General features: G+C 31.7%; 2 protein-coding genes across 2 annotated transcripts in view; one reads left to right on the top strand and one right to left on the bottom strand.

Moving 5' to 3' along the window:
- LOC143060437 (ATP-binding cassette sub-family D member 3-like) overlaps positions 1-20952 on the bottom strand; it is an 83422-nt gene that overhangs the window by 10612 nt on the left and 51858 nt on the right. Inside the window, exons 2-8 of the mRNA XM_076233603.1 lie at positions 20456-20533; positions 7307-7372; positions 5911-6024; positions 4243-4293; positions 3489-3533; positions 2806-2910; positions 1835-1891 (exon numbers count right to left, since the gene is read on the bottom strand). Of these exons, the coding sequence (XP_076089718.1) occupies positions 1835-1891; positions 2806-2910; positions 3489-3533; positions 4243-4293; positions 5911-6024; positions 7307-7372; positions 20456-20521 (504 nt within the window). The 5' untranslated portion in view covers positions 20522-20533. The remainder of the gene's footprint in view (positions 1-1834; positions 1892-2805; positions 2911-3488; positions 3534-4242; positions 4294-5910; positions 6025-7306; positions 7373-20455; positions 20534-20952) is intronic.
- Positions 8176-15032, top strand: LOC143060341 (uncharacterized). Its single transcript, XM_076233595.1, has 2 exons — positions 8176-8278; positions 12888-15032. The coding sequence occupies exon 2, from the start codon at positions 12892-12894 to the stop codon at positions 14572-14574; it is 1683 nt and encodes a 560-aa protein (XP_076089710.1). The 5' UTR covers positions 8176-8278; positions 12888-12891; the 3' UTR covers positions 14575-15032.

Raw genomic sequence — 20952 nt, 5'->3', positions numbered from 1 at the left:
AACTTAAAATCTGAAATTAAAAAAAAACAAAAGGGAGCTTACGTCAATAGATATAAACAATTCACTTAAGTTTCATAGAAATTGGTGAAAGTGTTTTTGAGTTATTGTCCGAAGTGTGGACAATGGACGGACAGACGGACGGAGCGACGGACAAAGGTATACCATAATACATCCCGTCTAAAAGACGGGCGTATAAAAACTGTTTTGAATTTTCCTCAGCATTTGGTATTTTTGTGATTTCACATTTTTAGCTCACCTTTCCAAAAGGAAATGTGAGCTTTTGCCATCACTTGGTGTCCGTCGTCGTCCGTCCGTCTATATTATTATAGATAGAGATAAACTGTAAACAGTAAAAATGTTCAGCAAAGTAAGATTTACAAATAAGTCAACATGACCGAAATGGTCAGTTGACCCCTTTAGGAGTTATGGCCCTTTATAGTCAATTTTTTACCATTTTCCGTAAATCTTAGTTATCTTTTACAAAAATCTTCTCCTCTGAAACTACTGGGCCAAATTTAACCAAACATGGCCAAAATCATTATTAGGGTATCTAGTTTAAAAATTGTGTCTGGTGACCTGGCTAACCAACCAAGATGGCCGCCATGGCTAAAAATAGAACATAGGGGTAAAATGCAGTTTTTAGCTTATAACTCAAAAACCAAAGCATTTAGAGCAAATCTGACATGGGGTAAAATTGTTTATCAGGTCAAGATCTATCTGCCCTGAAATGTTCAGATGAATGTTGGGTTGCCACCCCTGAATTGGTAATTTTAAGGAAATTTTGCTGTTTTTGGTTATTATCTTGAATATTATTATAGATGTAGATAAACTGTAAACATCAATAATGTAATGCTTGGGGTATACAATGTTTTTTTATACCTACATCATAAATTATATTATGAACACGAGACAAACAAAACATTTCAGTGTGTCCACTCTTGTTTTTGCTTTTGAAGAAGATATGACAGAATCGAAGAACCATTGATATAAATTGAAAACCCAAAATAATCATTGATGGAAGATTTAAGCAAAAAATTTAAGGTGAGCGATTCAGGCTCTTGAGAGCCTCTTGTTTTTATCCACAAAACTGATTTCTGTACATGAGGTTCATTATAGTTTAAAGGAATTCCAGTTTATGTGTATTGAACTTCAGGAAGAAATTTTTTCAAATTAAATTTTATTGACAAATATTACATTGAATCATAGTTAAATCAATGACTAGAAAACTAATGTCTATTTGCTGAAAAGGAGTAGTGGCATTAAGGCCTGGTTTTGGCCCAAGAAAATAAAATGTTTGATAAATGTTTCAAATTGGCACATAACAAGGAAAATCAAGAAATTTTACAAAAAATGCAAATTAAGTCATGGTTTGTTGCCATGGTAACTTGTTCAATGCAAAAGTTGTATTGTTTTTCTGAAAACCTAGTACCTTAGTCGAGTTTTCAGTAATTTAAGACTCTGTATGATAATTTTTTAATTTGCAGTAATTTTTGGGCAAAATAAGGGCCTTATTGCCCCTACTCCTTTGCAAATTAGCATTCTTTTAATGATGTCACAAATATCAGACATTTTTATCTACCTCAAATATTTTCATTTACTTTTTCGACTCCCTACCCAATGGTCCAGATTCATCTAGTTATCAAACTCACACAAAGATGAGCTGAATTTTGAGTCCATTTTATTAACTGATTTGCATCTCATATTTAACACTATGAAGTAATATTGGTTTGGTTTATTGATCATGGTTAAATAGGAATTAGAATAATATTAAAGAAGTGATAGTTACGGTAAAACCATTAACAACAATGTCACAGTAAAAGAGTTATTAACAAACCTCATGATGTTTCCATAATGATTTTCTGTGTGATACTGTAAACAATGTTATTCCAACCTATAAATAGAATACACATATTATTGTGATACTGTAAACAATGTTATTCCAACCTATAAATAGAATACACATATTATTGTGATACTGTAAACAATGTTATTCCAACCTATAAATAGAATACACATATTATTATGATACTGTAAACAACGTTATTCCAACCTATAAATATAATACACATATTATAATGATAACAGGTATCACACATGTTAATGTGTTAAATTTCAATACCAAGTAACATCAGAGTACCATGAATTCTTCATTATTCATTGGATACCTATTTGTAGATTAAGGGGGTAATCAATTTAAATGTTTCGCCAATTACAAATTTTCTATCACCATGATAAACTTGCATGTCACTTTTGTCCATATTGTCCTGACTCCATGTTAATACTACTGCTTGTCTCCCATTGTACAATGAAGTGTATAATTAATGTAAATAACACAGTCTTCCTCATGGTTGATTAAAATATATCTGCTTATAGAGTCTTATACAAAAAGCTTATTCAACCTAAAGGAATTTTCTACAAAATTTAGTCCTGGTATCTATGATGAGTTTATTTCTAAGAAATAATAAAAAACAAAATGTAGAAATTTAATGAGAAAACTTAAAAAGAAAATATACAGTAATCTGTCAAACTTTTTGTAAATGCTATTTTTAATAAAATAAATGATGTTGAAAGTTAAATTATTCTTCTACTTATTGGTTTTAATGTCTGTTTAATATCTATCTTTTAGAACATTGATTGTGTAATAGACTGTGAACATTTTACTGAGATCTTTGACTACGTTTGTGTATTGAAAATTATTAATTTAACTGACTTAATAATACATAGTGCAGGTTTAAACAAATATCAATGTAAATGCATTGCATCAGTTGGAATTGAGGACATATCAATTTAAGATAAATTACAAACCTCTCTACAATACTGATAAATAAAACCCTCTACATCCACACTGACCGCACTCGTACATTCATCTAGGATAGCAAACTGTGGCTTATGATAAAGTAATCTGGCCATCTACAACAAGCAAGGATACCTTCAGAATGATGAACAAATACTATATACTATGATTTTATTCTACAATTAGATAATTTACACAAATTTTCTATAACTCTACCTCATGAAAGCCTTTTAAGAATGTTTAATATTTTATAATAACTAGATGAGTCGGAATGACATAAATGACACTTCTTGCAAAACAAGCTTTAAACAATTATTAGGTATTGAAATTTATAAAGTCCAAAGCCTGAATTTTTTGCATAAATCAGCAAAGCGGAACCAAACAAACGTAAACTTGATTTATAACCCATCATAGTTGACTCACATACTACAAAACAGCTAAATATATGAAGGCATTTAGAAGGAAATTCTATATAGCTGTTTGTTGTGGAATAAGGGTAACATTAAATAGCTCCAAACTAAGCCAATGGGATGTAAGAAAATTCTTAAAAGCAAAGTTCTATGTCATTCTACAGTTAACATTCTGATACTATTGTCTATGATGAAAAATCAAAAATATGATTAATACTGATTTGTTAAAGATCATCATATAAAAATAAATCACTTAAAAAATAACTGAGTACGTCTGTACTTACTGCAACTCTTTGTTTCTCTCCACCACTTAACACATCCATCCAATCCTGTAAATACATCAACTCTTTTAAATCTGTATATGTGGAATAAGTTCTCATTTAACACTTTATATGTGGAATAAGTTCTTATTAAAAACCCTATATGTGGTATAAGTTCTTATTAAAAACCCTATATGTGGTATAAGTTCTTATTAAAAACCCTATATGTGGAATAAGTTCTTATTAAAAACCCTATATGTGGTATAAGTTCTTATTAAAAACCCTATATGTGGTATAAGTTCTTAAACTCAATAAAAACTTGATAAGTGGAATAAGATTTTATTAAAAACTTTATATGTGGAATAAATTCTTTTTAAAATCTTTATATGTGGAATAAGTTCTTATTAAAGATTTAAAAATTCTTAAACTCATTAAAAAAACTTTGAAACTTGGAATGAGTACTCAAACTTATAAAAAAAACACCTCATATATGTGGAACAAACTCATATATACCAAACTTCAAATGCTTAACAAGTTCTCAAACTCATTTAAAACTTTAAATGTGGAATGAGTATTCAAACTAGTTAAAAAAATTCCAAAACATATAGATAAGAAAGCTGTGTTACAGACAAATAGTTGCTCAAGACAGTTTTATTTGAAAAGCAAAACATTTCACAACATTGTGCATTTTTTTATAAGAAATTCATGATAGAAAATCCCTTCATGCACTTGATACAATGAAAAGCAAAAGAACATCAATTAATCTGTCATAACTTACTTGTACAGAATCCCAGCCCCCTTCTCTTTCTAGGATGTACTCCAGCTGTACCTATAAAGATTTAATTTAAAATCAATTACAACAAGCGTAAAACTGAATGCCCTCTCTGCTATTGCGGGGGCATAAAAAGCCTTATTCATATAAATAATAATGAATTTTTCATCCATCTTTTAATCCTGAAAGAAATTTATAAGACTAAGCACCCAAATCCATTTACCTTTTAAAGCGATGACTTCCACTAATCAATTAAGAAGCAATCTTCTATCAAGGAAATCAAGACCTGGAATATTGTATCAAAGTAAGAGATATACAGTCAATACACATTCATTGCTGTTTATTTTTTCTTAAATTGAAATCATCTCTTTTGTCATAAAGTTAAGTTCTTAACTAACTTATTGTTCAGGGCAGATAGATCTGTGGATCATCTGATAAACAATTTAATCCCTTGTCAGATTTGCTCTAAATCCTTTGGTTTCAGAGATATAAGCCAAAATCACCCCTATGTACTATTTATAGCCATGGTGGCCATCTTGGTTGGTTGGCCAGGTCACGCCACACATTTTTTAAACTAGATACCCTACTGATGATTGTGGCCAAGTTTTTTTAAATTTGGCCCAGTAGTTTCAGAGGAGAAGATTTTTTTTAAAAGAATACTAAATTTTTTGAAAAATGGTTAAAAATTGACTATAAAGGGCAATAACTCCTTAAGGGGTCAACTGACAATTTTGGTAATTTGACTTATTTGTAGAACGCTGAACATTATTGCAGTTTACAGTTTATCTCCATCAATAATAATATTCAAGATAACTACCAAAAACTGAAAAATTTTCCTTAAAATTACTAATTTGGTGGCAGCAACCCAACAAAGGGTTGTCTGATTCATCTGAAAATTTCAGGGCAGATAGATGTTGACCTGATAAACAATTTTAACCCAGTCAGATTTGCTCTAAATGCTTTGGTTTTTGAGTTATAAGCCAAAAACTGCATGTTCTATTTTTAGCCATCGCAGCCATATTAGTTGGTTGGCCGGGTCAACGGATTCATTTTTTAAACTAGATATCCTAATGATGATTGTGGCCAAGTTTGGTTTAATTTGGCCCAATAGTTTCAGAGGAGAAGATTTTTGTAAAATTCAACGACGACGACGACAGACACTGGACGCAAAGTGATGAGAAAAGCTTCAGGCCAGGTGAGCTAAAAAGAAGACGTGGTATGATTTCTAATGAGACAACTCTCCACAACAGACCAAAACGACATGGAAATTAATAACTATAGGTCACTGCACAGCCTTCAACATTGAGCAAATCCCAAACGTAGTCAAGATATTGAGCTGTAGTGACTATGTCTTTGGAATCCTTTATTTCTTCAATGGAATATCTGTGGAGAATTCAACTATAGAATTCAACTAAGCAAACAACACATTAATTCACAAATGTTTAAGGCCTAACAGAACTACATATTAATTCACAAATGTTCACAGATTTTGAATTGTCAGTGTTGAATAACATCAACAAAATCTTGACAACCCTTTTTTTTAATGACATCAGATCTGTTTAGCTTGTGAATTTATCAATTTATTTGATTGTAACCAATGTAAAAGAATGTCCCCCATCTACATAGCCAGCATCTTTCGAAGAGAGAATTTTCTTTTCTTCAATTAGTGACTACCTTTTTAAGAATATCTTCTAGCTGAACATCCCTTATTCCTTTCTTTAATTGGCTGTCTCTGCTATCAGGATATATTACTTGATCTCTCAATGTTCCCACAGTCATATACGGCCTCTGTAGAAAGTACAAAATGTTCAGGTAAGGTATAAGAAACAAACAATATATATACGGTCTCTGTAGAAAGAAAAAAATGTTCAGATAAGGTATAAGAAACATACAACATATATATACGGTCTCTGTAGAAAGAAAAAAATGTTCAGGTAAGGTATAAGAAACATACAACATATATATACGGTCTCTGTAGAAAGAAAAAAATGTTCAGGTAAGGAACTTCAACATGATCCTATTAATAAGTTTGCAATGATATCCTTACATATGAATCATACATTTAACAAGTCTGATATGCAAAACTTTCCAAGTCCATCAAACATGACTGAGTTGTTGATGAGATGTGCCAATACTAAAACAACTTATGGTTTCTGGTTTTCCTGAACTATTTATATCCTTGCTAGCATGATATTGTTGCATTTTTCTTTATTTCTAATTAAAGCATCTGAACTTTCAGTAACCATGTCTGAGGTAGCAAGGATATATAGTATCTATGCAAATGAGATGTGCAAATACTATTACGAATAAAATTGAGAAAGGAAATTGTGAATGTGTCAAAGCAACAACAACCCAACCATAGAGCAGACAGCAGCTGAAGGTCTGAAATGGGTCTTCAATATAGCGAGAAACTCCAGCACCCGTAGGCGTCCTTCAGCTGGCCCCTTAAAAATATGTATACTAGTACAGCGATAATGGAAGTCATACTAAACCCAGAATTATACACAAGAAACTGAAATTAAAAATCATACAAGACTAAGAATGTATACCAAATATCATGGACTTACCTTTCTTGAAGTTCCCCCGTAGTTGACCTCAATCACAAACTTTAACATGAAACAACTTTGCAAAAATATCAAAACAATAAACCATGCCCATATAATATCACTGGAATGTGCTACTAAATTCTAAAATTGTTGTGATGTAGTCATTCCCCTTTAACTGACTTAAATCACAAACTTTCACATGAAACAACTAGCTATGCAAAAATTTAAAGATCAATTAACCATGACTATCTAGGCAGGTCCATATATTGTCACTGAAAATAAGATGTGCTGATGCATTTAGGAGCAATAACTCATACAATGATTTTCCTGACAAGATTTTATAAAATGGACATGTTGATTGGCAGACCAGATCATAGGAAATTCTTCAGTAAAGTTAACTGATGACAAAACAGGCTGTTGATAGATGATGGAGGTTAAAGATAGACAACTGACACCAAATGAATGGTCAAATATAAACAAAGTTGCCAAAGTTTAACTAGCACAAGAAAAAAAAATTGACTTACCTGAGGAACATAAAATAGTTTTCCTTTTTCTGGCTTTGTCATTGTGCCACCAAATAATGGCCATAACTACAATAGAAATGTTGTAAGAGTGATGATAATAAATTAGTTTTTAATGTCTAATGGCATATAAAACATATGTATCAAATACTATACAAGAAAATGTTGTTGATATGAATATTACCCCTGCCTTTTAATGGACCAACAACACAGAGACAGATTATTAACACGATAGTTCCTAGTTCCCACTGTAACAGCATTAAAGGACATGTTGTTCCGACTCTGAGCTGACCAAAGTCCATATAATTATGACAGCATTTTTAATTTTATGATGTGATGTTGTTGGAAGCTAGGGCGTCACAGCAAAAACTTCAATAATAACTTTCAAGATGTCATAATTATTAGGACTTATCTCGATAAATTGCCTCTGCCTATTTCAGAAGTGAACCAATTGCACCCACATAGTAGGCAAACACCTAATCAAAAGACAAGTAAGCCAGTTTTATGAATATTAATATAAATGTTACCAACTATACTGAGTGACATTTCTGAACTAATGTTTTATATGGATGACAAAACAAAACAGAAATGATCTGAAGTACCTTTTACATGTTTTATAAACTTGATGATCAATAATTCTAAAATAATGGTAGACATTCAACTGTGACAATTGTACAAAATTAATTGTTATATAAATATTATATACAAAATTGACATAGATTTTCTAAGGTAAACAATTTAAATGCCTGCATTATGATATGTCTGATAACACAGTAACATGGTTATTGACCTATGTCATATTAACTGGGTCAGGTATTTAAATATCTATTGGTTACTTTGATCAGGATTCAACATGTTCTAATTAACTTCCTGGTCGGCTGATATTTTTTGTCAAAAATTTTAACTGCCATACACACAATGGGAGTTATATTCAAATAAGATGATTTAATAAAGAACAGATTTGTTTGTAAACAGGTATGACGATCTTTTCACATACACATGGACAAATATTAAACAATGTCTTAAGAAATTTGTGTCATACAAATTGACCTTTCAACTTCAATAAACTCTAAAGGAAATGAAGGATGTAACATTAAAATTACAAATCCATTTCTAACTTACGGATATGGATGATCAAGTTTTATTTTATTAAGTTCAAATTAAAACTTGTTCCAAAATTGAGTGTAAATCAAAGTGCTGGATAGCACCTCTGGAAAGTTTGCAACTGTATATGTGTATTATTTCAAATAGGTTATAGACGTGTATTATTTCAAATATGTAATAAATCACAGTTTTGATTTTTCAAACTAAACCATCGTCTCGCCAGCAATTTCCAAAAATCACTTTTTATGCCCCATTTATGGGCATTATGTTTTCTGGTCTGTGTGTCCGTTCGTTCGTCCGTCCGTCCGTCCTTCTGTCCGTTGGTCTGTCCCATTCAGGTTAAAGTTTTTGGTCAAGGTAGTTTTTAATGAAGTTAGTCAAATCAATTTGAAACTTAGTACACATTAGAACACACCCGTGATATCGCGGGTCAGTGACTGAATTAAAGTATATAACTATGCCTACACCTTATTTTAGACACACAGTGTTCTCTGCTTTCAAAATCTTTCTGTTTGAACCCGTCGACCTGGAACTTATCAATTATTGGTAATATTAATTATTTGGAAAACAAAAGGTCCTGGAATGGAGTATTTTTTAATCAACAGCATTGTCCTATATTTATTAATTAAGTTATAAATAAAGTTGAATTCTTTGATTCGATGTTTTATGTCATGCCCACTAACAAATTGAAAACTGTACCTATACGCCTTATTTTAAGTCCCGATTTTTAGAATTCGTATTGTCATCTTAGAAAGTCTTACTGCTTAAAATACTACAATGGGGAACAATTTGCCAATGATTGAATTTAGTAGTGTCAACCCTGTGACTATGACCCGTGTATATGGCAAAATCCTAAATACACCCTTTGGTGGTGCGCCTGTCAGATGAGAAACGTTCAGATAAGGTAATAGGTAACAGTTGAATATTAATTATGTGGAAGAGTGGTGTAATTTTTAATCAACACCATTGTCCTATATTGGATATATATAAAATTGAATTCTTTGATTTGTCGTTTTTACCCCATGACGGCTGATAAATTGGACCTCATTATTTTAGTATTATAAATGTTCCCTATGATATAATCTTTCTAATTTTAATGCCAAATTAGAGATTTTACTCCATTTTCACGGTCCACTGAACATAGAAAATGATAGTGCAGATGGGGCATGCATGTACTAGGGACACATTCTTGTTTTATATACCTATACTTCTAAATCTAAAGACCGTTTTTATGTTCACCTGATAAATGTATAACCGAAGAAAGCTACAAGTCAAACTTATATATAAGGGTATATATACTTGATAGGGTAAACTGAAAATTTCACCCCTTTACATCTAGAATGGTAAAAGGGACGCCAACAAAATTCAAACTTGACTTGTGTTTTGTGGTTGCGTATAAGTTTCATAAAATTTGGTTCAGGCAAACTAAAGTAAGAGAACAGAAATCAATTTTGGGATGTATGGACGTACGTACAAGTAAGGGACGTACATACTTACAGAAAAAAAAACAAGGATAAAACTCAATATAGTTGGGGAATAACAATAGTAGTATGACCTCAGGAATAAAAAGTGTATATACACTAGATTCATACAATGTTGATCTGAGGTGCTTATGTAACCCTGTAACACATTTTAGTTGCTGCTGCGTATTTACCATTAAGGCAATGACATTTGAGATTTTTGTTTTACACCATTTATTTGATATACAAGTAATCATTGCCTCTGTGGCGACACATTGTTTATTATAATCAATTACAAAGGAAAGTGAACCAACGCCTGGTGAGTCTGTAGTACGGTAGAGTCCATAAGGTGGATACCCGAGGGTATGCAGGGTCTTTATGATAAAAAACATAAAATGTAGAGAGTCTTATAACAACAACACTTTAGGGACTGCTGCAGAAATTTATTGTTCGACATGTTTCGGTGCCTAGGGCACCGTCATCAGGATAAAAACAATATACATAAAATCATGTTGAAGTACAAAATCGGGTTGTTAAATTTTAAACGTCACAATGTTACAATGGTAAGTAACGTTATTAATAGCAACGTACTGAAAGTGAAAGTTCATTGTAAGTATGTAAATAAACTATCAAAAGAAATTAAAATAAAACGTTTTTGTTGTGAAAATGTTTGTTAAAATTATTCTGCCAACATGTGTTTGTCCTCTTGCATATCGTGGAAAGAATAATACAATAAGTTGTCAGGCTGTGTATATACTGTATAGGTTGTGTGGTCTGAATGTTCTGTTAATTTTCTTCCCCAAAATAGACGACATTTTATCAGCAATTCCGTACCATTTCGACTGGCTTCCCTTGGCCAGAGGTACTGCTTCCAATCGCGTCAGGAATGCTGTAAAATGTTTATTATAGGTCAATCTTAAAAAAAAATACTACTGCCCCAGGAATAAAGTGTGAGGATGAAAAGTTCTTGATCCGCCACTGCATTGTTAAGCACTAAGAAAGTCATTTTGCTAGTACATGGACAAATGTTATTAAATAATTTTTTACAGAACTTGTCTTTAGTTTGATCTCGGTCTTGATACACTGAACTATAATATTCTAAGAAGTAGCTGATGACTCGGTTGCTTTTAAATTATACGGATGCTATGATACTAATTGTCATTAAGACAATGTTTTTCTGTTGTTAGTTCTGTTGTGAAACAGCTAGTACTTAAATAACGGAATTAAATGTTTTCAAATGATTTTGGCATCAAAACTTTCAGATTGATGTCAGTTTGACAAAAACAATGCACTTTTCTATTTATTTCTATAAGCCGGTATTTTCCTTTACTCGTCCTTGGTGTGAGACATAAGCCATATAATTATCGATTATTATATATTCTATCACCAGTGTATTGTTAAAATAAATCAAACCATTATCACTTGTCAATTATCCGACAATTTTGTCAAATATCAACTTGTTCTCGCATACCGGGACTCTTTCGATACACTCAGGCTTTTACTTATTCAATAATAAACAGTTGTAAATATCGTACATAGTAAAAAATAGTGCGGGAAAATGTTCATTCATGAAATATTCATGAATGAAACGCTGTCTCGTGTAGATTTCTTTTGATTTTCTCTTCAGCCAATGGCCGATCCGCCAGTGTTTGTGATACTTATTTTCAAATTAAAGTTAAATTCATCTGAATTGTCGTTGAACATTCATTCCTTTTTTATTCAAGCTGTAATCTTTTCAAAAGAGTAGCAACTCAAAGTATCCAAGAATCAGAAGTCGAACACTAGTACTACATTATCTTGGAGCAGAACATTGCGATAGTCTGTCTCACCGGAAGTTGAGGCCGATGCCTAAGGAAAGTAGCAATAGTAAGCTATAGCAAACTTTACAAAAAATGAGAAACACCAAAATTATCTTGTTTTAAAAGATTTGGGCGAAAAAGTCAAGAAAACATTTTGAGTTGAAATCAAACAATTGTTTGCCTATCTGTGTCCAAATCATGTACAATCTTATCTCGTATTTGTATTTTGAATGAGGTTACAATATATCAATTATTCTACAATTAGGAATCCATTTTTAACCTAAAAAAGCAGGAAAAAGTTGACATCGATCATATGGTAAAGGAAAGATGTGTGAGGTCCCTCTGTTGTGCATTTTCTATAGATAGAACCTGTAAGACCACTTGTCTTATGACACCACTTTTTGGTCCCCCTTCAGTGGTCTCGTAAAAAAGTTTGTGATTTATATCTTGTATTTGTTTAGGGTCATGGCATCCAATAAACCTATACCTTGTGGACCTGCCCATAAGGTTAAATAACTTATATTTTGTATAAATTTAGGGTCATGGCATCCAATAAACCTAACATGTGGGTACCCAAATTGCACCTATTTTGACAATTTTTTAACCTACATTTATTTATGGTTCAGACAAAAGTTTTCATTATGTGTTTATCTTGTAGATGTATCATTAATTACTATATGGTTTCCCCATATTCTGAATCTATATGGAATTATAGAAAAATTGGTCTGGACTGACTTCCAAACCATCAATGTACCCAAATTGTATCCATGCTTAAATTGGCATCGTCAAAAGTCGAATAACAGAGGTTTTGTTTAATTTCTTCAAATATTTTGGACAATTGGATATTAGTTCATGCTTACTCATCATTTTTTAAGAAATGGATGCTTGTAACATATTGTATTTGCTAATTTCAAAAAGATGACGTTTTGATGACGTCGCATGGTGACATTTCTGTACAATTTTTGGTTTTTCAGTAAACACTTCATCTATTGACAATACTGTGAACGTTTTGTGTATATCTAAACTGTGCTTACCTATGTTGAAAGATGTCCATAGTATAAAATTACATATCCTGTAGTCTCAAGGAAATCTTGTAAGGTTTTCGCTTCTATTTTTGCTAAATAGTTGCAATTTGGGTACTCTGTGCAATTTGGGTACAGTAAGTTGTACTATTTGGACCTTCCCATGAGGCTAAAAAACTTATATCTTGTATATTTTAAGGGTCATGGCATCCAGTAAGCCTATACCATGTGGACCTTGTCAAGAAGGAAAAGTACACACTAAAGCTGACATCTGGTGTTACAACTGTGATGAAGGATTATGTTCAACATGTTCTGTTCATCATAAAAGATCAAAAGGAACACGTGATCATAAAACAATTGATATCAAAAGTTATAAACCCTCCATCAGAGCTATCCATACAGAATGTAACAAACATGGTCAACAGTTTAACTTGTACTGTCCCAATCATTTAATGCCTTGCTGTGATAAATGTATTTCCACAAATCATTCAAAATGCCCGGAAATAAAAAGTTTAGCGACTGTTGTGGAAAAAACAAAGATTGATGAAACAAAAGAGTCTGTGGAGACAGATATCAACTCCATCTTACATCTCTTGGATAAAGTGGTAAATAATAAATCAACAAACATCAAAACTGAAGAACAACAATGTGAAGACATAAAGAAATCAATCCACATAATAAGGGAGAAAATGAATAAACATTTAGACCACCTGGAAAAGAGGTTATGCCAAGAAGTAGACATCATCTGGAATCAGGAAAAGTCAAACACAACAGATCTAATAACAGAAATCAAAGAAAAAAAGAAAACGCTCAAAAAAGCTCATAACAATTTACCAACAGTCACAACACATAGTTCAAAACTCCAATCATTTCTTGGTTTACATCAGATTGAACTACAAGTACATCAATGTCAAAGATATGTTGACGATCTGGAAGATGATGAGAGGGCAAACGAATTTAGCATCAAAATGAAACAAAATGATGAAATAGCAAAGATACTAAGCAATTTAGGATCACTAGAATCCCTGGGAGATGTAATGGTTGTAAGGACAGAAACAGGCTTTAGCAGAGAAACAAGTGTGAGGAGGAAAGCACAAGTAGAATCACGAGAACAATCCAACGTAAAGAACATGACCATGAATATAGAGACAGAGATAGAGATCAACATAAAGAAGATGATTAGTGACATGATTTGTCTGATGGATGGAAGACTTATAGTGGTGGAACGGTGGGGTAAAGTGAACCTACTTACTTCTGATGGTAAACTACAGAAACAGTTACCTATGCCTGGTGAAGCCTGGGGTGTTACACAGATCAATCAGAACACTATAGCCATAACTTATCCTGAGGAGAAGGCAATTAAGATCTTCAATATGGAGAATGAAACAGTTACTAAAGTTATCACATTAGACAAAGGATGCTATGGTTTATCATTCTCCAATAATTCTCTGGCTGTAGGTTTGTATGATAAAGAAATCCGTATTATAGACTTGGAAGGCAATACACTGAAGTCAATACAGGTTGAGAGTGAATCAAACCTGTATCACCTTGTTTACTGTAATGACAGAGTAATCTATAGTGACTGGGAAGGTAAAGCAGTAAACAGTTATGATGAATCAAGTAAACAGATCTGGAAATATACACAGGATTTATCAGGACCATTTGGACTTTGTACAGACACTTATGGTAACATTATTGTAGCAGACTATTACTCTAATAGTATAGTAGTAATATCAAAGGATGGAAAGGATAGTAAAGTACTGATTAGTGAAGAGAATGGACTGGAGTATCCTAAGTGTATTTGTTTTAAACATAATGAGTCATCTGGTTTTATTTGTGATGACGATGGCACCTGCTTGGCAAAATTCAATTTATCTTCTGGATAAGGTTTCCATTGGGGAAAACTTTACTGTCTTATTATTCTAAATATTAATAAATCAATGCTATGTGGTAAATGAATTCAAACAGTTATCTTTTTCAAATAAGGTTAACAACAATTTTGACTGATCAATGTTAATTCTGGTTACTAGTACTATAGTGCAGTGTATGACCTGCAATTTTTGGAAAATTTATTCTTATAGTTTATGCACAAAATAGTAAGTAGGGGGTGAAATAACATGTAAAACAAATTTGGGGAATGAATTTTTAAGGAAAGTAGTGATTTGGTACAGTTTCAAAAATGTCAAATATAAGTACATGAAGTATGACTGAAGATTTCAAATGAACTACAGACCACTTGACATTAAATATCTATTTTTAGAGTTAGAGCCGAGATTTTTTTTATAAAAACAAATAAATTCTGTGCATATAATTGCTTTAAACTAAAAAACTAAAAAAAATATTCTATACTTTGGATGTTTTTTAAGCAAGCCAAAATACTACTTTCACATAGAACCTTGTAGAAATAGTTCTGAATATATATTCTATTTATACAATTATAAATTCATTTTGGCACATCTGGTTCAAAATAACAAAGTTATAATCCCTTATCATTATTTGTGTTATTAAGTCAGTTTTGGTAATTAGTTATCAATGGTACCAGATTTATAATTTAATACACCAGAGGCGCATTTTGTCTACATAAGACTCATCAGTGACGCTCAGATTTAAAATAGTTATAAAGCCAAACAAGTACAAAGTTGAAGAGCATTGAGGACTTTAAATTGTTCCATGATTCTTACATGTTTTGGGCATAATTTATTTTCACAACCACCCCTGATCTATAAAGGTTTTTGCATCTTCGTATTAAAATCATCATTGACAACTTTTGGTAACTGAACATTCTGGATCCTAGGTTGAGGTTAAGGGTTTCCTCAAGCTAGTTATGTCTGAAAATGTTTTGATAATGCATCTAAAATATGCTGTTTTTTGACACATTCCCCATTTTAATTCTCAATTTAAGCTTTAATTTGAAGCATAGATTGTACTACTATAAAGGGATTTGTCTAACCTTTTAGTAAGTGAAACTTGTCCTTTAAACGGCCACTGGAAAAAGAGGGCATGTTGGAAAGAGGAAGAATTTAGCAGACCTATCCATCAAGTGTTTGAAGCTGCACTTGTCGTAAAATTCATGTTCAATTATATTCAAATTCTCATACTAGAAATTTACGATGCATAAATTGGAAATATTGTGACAGCATTTTCAGTTTATTTAAGTCTAGACCCCATCTAATTAACCATTGATGTTACCTTCCAAAGACTGCCAATGGTTATATAACCAGATAAAAACATAAACAAATATATAAATAGATAGAGAACTCATGCAACTGTGTTTTTCTAGGTCTGTTTGATTTCCATATAATAGGTTAAAACAATATGTTAATAAAGTTTTTTTCCTGTATAAGAACAAGTTTTTATAGTAAATTATAGATCAAATCAGCCAACTAAATGGTTTACCCTTGTTTCACTTTCATTGTTGACATTCTTTTACTTGCTGAACACACACAGTTCATGCTAAGAGGTTCAATAGAGTTACACATGAATATGGATTAAATAAGATCAAAATTATTAACTGTGCAGGTGAATATTTCATAAGTGACAATTCTTTGTTACTTTTGGCATACTGAACAAAACTGGCTTCTTAGAGCAAATTTTTATTTCATCATTTCACTTTCATTAATGATTTTATTATTTTCTATATCTTGTAGCTAGTGCCCCTTTAAAATGCAGAGCATAGAACTTGTCTAATGAGAGGCATATAATTTAATGTACTGATTTCCACCAGACATGGCTGTGTTTTTTACCACCCAACAGCATCAAAGGGATGCTTTACTGTGTTTACTCTCTCAAGGATCTTAATACTGAGTTTACTCTCTCAAGGATCTTAATACTGAGTTTACTCTCTCAAGGATCTTGATAAGGGATAATTATATTTCTATATCCTAGTTAATCTCTGATTACAGTGATCATCCTTCAGTTTAATTTCATATACTGTAGTCCATTATAACAACAGTAACAACTGATTTAATAGACACTTAGACTCTGTTCACACTGTAAATAACAGTAGTACTAACATTTAAAGTTGTAATTCAATTGAAACAATCATTTCATCCATTTTTTTCCAGCGTGTGTATCAACAGATAATTTTGATTAAATATTATTAGTTACACAGTGTCCAATCGTCCTAATACGAGAATTTATGGGGTCAATAAAATTCATATTGGGAGAGGCGAAGCCAAACCCGATATGAATTTTATTGACTTGATAAATTCCGTATTAGGACAATTGAATGCTGTGTAACGAATTTATCCTGATTTTGTTATTTACAAATCATTATAATCAAATTCAATTTTAGGACAATATCACCAAATATATTATAGTTATTTAATCTGAAACTGTGAAAATTTTTAAATATTAGGACTATAAAGCAACTAATTTTTTTCATTTTTTTTTAACAGGTCAATGGTATAAGGGAGATAATTCCAATTGACAGTCAGGGACGTTACTTAAACAAGTTATTTTTTTTAGTTACTTATATATGAGCCAGTCCATGCGAAAAGGTACAAAAAGTCCTTTTGGTAAACTTTACAGGACACGTTATCAAAGTTTGTTATAGTATTTTTGAAAAACGATTTTATCCGAAAAAAAATTACATTAATGTAAACATTCATAAGATTGTCAATTCTATCCCGAATTTGTCAACTAAAACCGAAAAAGACGTAGAAATATCTGAATTTTTGGTATTTGAGCAAGTGTAAAATCATTTGTTCCCCGGACTAATGCTATACCGACCAGAAACTACAAAAAATTATGACACTACAGAGACAAAAGTCAATAATTTCCGTCAGTTCTACAGGTTTAAAGAAAGAAAGACAACATTAAAACATGAGGGAAAATGCAAAAACTATGACATCTTGTGTTTTAGAAATTGAAATTTAAGTTAAGTTAAGTTATTTAATATTATATAAATCAACCTTAGTTGGACGGGATTCGAACCGTTGCCCGGTTTGATTGCATTGATATCCGCATCGTAAGCGAGAGCCTTATCCCCACTGCTACCAGGTTTAACGTTATCAAGTGGCAAATCAAGCCATTTAAACTGTACTTTGAAAATGATTGAAATATATGAAATAATTCACTAAAAATCTTGATAAAACTAGGGGGGGGGGGTCTCAACACTCGCAGGAGCGTGTAGCTCACAGCTTGATAATATGAGGGAAAGTAAATGTGTTTTATAAATCACAAGTCTACTACCAATAATTATGCACACTTTTTAGAATTTCGTAAATTTTTCGTTTTTGTACCTTTTCGCATGGACTGGCTCATATAGGTGATATCGGCGAAAGTACCAAGCAAAGCCTATGTATAGTAAAAGAGTGATTTCGCCCTACCGTTTTAAAAAAATCAACATATTTTAGATGTGTTTTTTGCAAACTAGATGTTTTGAGAGATGCCGAATCCATTTGAAACTTCAAATCGTTGCTAAAATATTTGGAATATGGACTTTTTGCTGATTGGTGTACGGTTGCTAAGGGGAGAATTTTAGTTGCTAGGGATAATTATATGTCAATATTTGCATTAAATTATAACGTTAGATATGAAGTATTATAAGTATTTCGATATTTCATTGCTTTTTGGCAATTTCGATTTTTTTGTTTTTTTGTGATTTTGAAAATGATATGAGCCAGTCCATGCGAAAAGGTACAAAAAGTCCTTTTGGTAAACTTTACAGGACACGTTATCAAAGTTTGTTATAGTATTTTTGAAAAACGATTTTATCCGAAAAAAAATTACATTAATGTAAACATTCATAAGATTGTCAATTCTATCCCGAATTTGTCAACTAAAACCGAAAAAGACGTAGAAATATCTGAATTTTTGGTATTTGAGCAAGTGTAAAATCATTTGTTCCCCGGACTAATGCTATACCGACCAGAAACTACAAAAATTATGACACTACAGAGACAAAAGTCAATAATTTCCGTCAGTTCTACAGGTTTAAAGAAAGAAAGACAACATTAAAACATGAGGGAAAATGCAAAAACTATGACATCTTGTGTTTTAGAAATTGAAATTTAAGTTAAGTTAAGTTATTTAATATTATATAAATCAACCTTAGTTGGACGGGATTCGAACCGTTGCCCGGTTTGATTGCATTGATATCCGCATCGTAAGCGAGAGCCTTATCCCCACTGCTACCAGGTTTAACGTTATCAAGTGGCAAATCAAGCCATTTAAACTGTACTTTGAAAATGATTGAAATATATGAAATAATTCACTAAAAATCTTGATAAAACTAGGGGGGGGGTCTCAACACTCGCAGGAGCGTGTAGCTCACAGCTTGATAATATGAGGGAAAGTAAATGTGTTTTATAAATCACAAGTCTACTACCAATAATTATGCACACTTTTTAGAATTTCGTAAATTTTTCGTTTTTGTACCTTTTCGCATGGACTGGCTCATATATAAGTAATGTTTGTTTTTAAAAATAATAAAATTACTTAATAGAGTTATTTTAATTTTCAATAGAAACATAGACTAAATGTAGTTTTCATGATTTTAAACAACATTTTATATCATAAAATAAAGAATTTATCAGATTTGAGAGGAGTATAGAGATAAAAGGTTACTTTAAAAATAATGACAAAAATATTACTTGAATAAGTTATTTTATACATTTTTGATATTTTTTTTTAGCAATAACACTTATCTAAGGCACATATGCAATTGATTTGGGTTACAAATTATAAACAACTTCAGGTCTTAATTAATTCACAAGTATCTATCTATTTATATCAGTCTACCTTCAAGATTTTAGAGGAACATGATAATTTAATAGTCCCAAGAGACCAATCTTTGACCCAGAAGCCTCGGTATGAAAGATAAGTGCGTCAGAAAGTTAATTAGTGTTTCGGAAGAATTAGTTTTTATATATCAGGAAAAATAACCAGATGACTGTGAAAATTATTTAAAGCTAGTAAAATCTGTATTATTGGACACCTATAAAAATAATATTCAGAAAAATAACTTACATAAGTTATATTTAAATTAGCCTCGTTTTCAACATTACTTGTATAGGTAATTTTAATTGTTACTTGTTTCAGTAATGCCCCTGACTGATTGATGTAATAAATAAGGGAGACAATTCTCATTGACGGTCTAAAAAATTGTACTGAAATTTATTAGGACAATTTCAGCCAATCAAATTGCGAGAAATTACTCTATATCGGGATAATTCTATTTATACACTGTGGTAACATATTCCTTGGTTATAATGTCAGATTGATCTAGTATTTTTACCTGTAGTGTGGATGCAGTTGTTCAGATTAGACTTATAGAGATCATTAAGATTAAAGATAATGTGAACGCCAACTAGATTTTTTTTAAATCATTTAACAAATTTCTAGCCTGACCAGGGTCCTACTGTCCACAATATAATATGAAAATAAAAACATAACTGAAAGAATTTTATACAACTCTTTAAGTTGTGCCATCAACTATTTTACTAGAAACTGTCTCTGAAGCTGTTCCATAAAGCACTTTACATTGACAGAAGCAAAGGTTAATTAGAGGTCATATCATGGTTAAGGGTTTCCTCAGAATATTTACTCCAATAGTTGTGGTTGTTGCTAACCCATATACCTGGGTGTCGCTACCCATTACCCTGGGCAATTTACACATACCAGGGGGTATCTTCCATCTAATCTGTGTTTAGATGTATACTCAATAAAACTTACATAATTTTGACTCACAATAGTGGAATTATTAAATAATTCGGTGAAGAAGTAATATTAAAGCTTCAGAGAGAATTATAAATAAATATTTACCTCACCAAGTGTCCTAAATAATGAACTTTTACCACATCCATTTGGTCCACATACCAATACATTCATACCAGATTTGACCTTAAAATATAACTTAAACTGATCATCTAGAACCTCAGTAATAATAACAAATAAATAGTAAAGGTAATATAGTTAGGTCTACCAAAAAAACATGGAGAAGCTGGTAGCCACTGTTTACTATGTTAGAAAATATAACACTTTAGAGCACAAAGCCTCCCCTTCGCCATATTTTCATGAAGAGGTCAAGGTTTTTAATACCACAGACAGCTATCTAAATATCTTGTATTGTCAAGGATACTAAATTACTAGTGTAAAACTTAGGTAAAATTAAGGAAAATTCATAATAATCTGTTTTAACAGATCAATTTTTATTTCTACCATTTAAGGAGGAACTAATTTATAAGTTGCAAAGAAATATGTTTTTCAGTTATTTGAGATTTTCAATGAAATCAGACTGAGCCTCACCTCAAAATCAAGTT

Source organism: Mytilus galloprovincialis, chromosome 1, assembly GCF_965363235.1.
Source record: "Mytilus galloprovincialis chromosome 1, xbMytGall1.hap1.1, whole genome shotgun sequence".
Lineage (NCBI taxonomy): Eukaryota > Metazoa > Mollusca > Bivalvia > Mytilida > Mytilidae > Mytilus > Mytilus galloprovincialis.
Note: the sequence above shows the minus strand (reverse complement) of the source record. Positions and strands in the feature narration are given on the sequence as shown.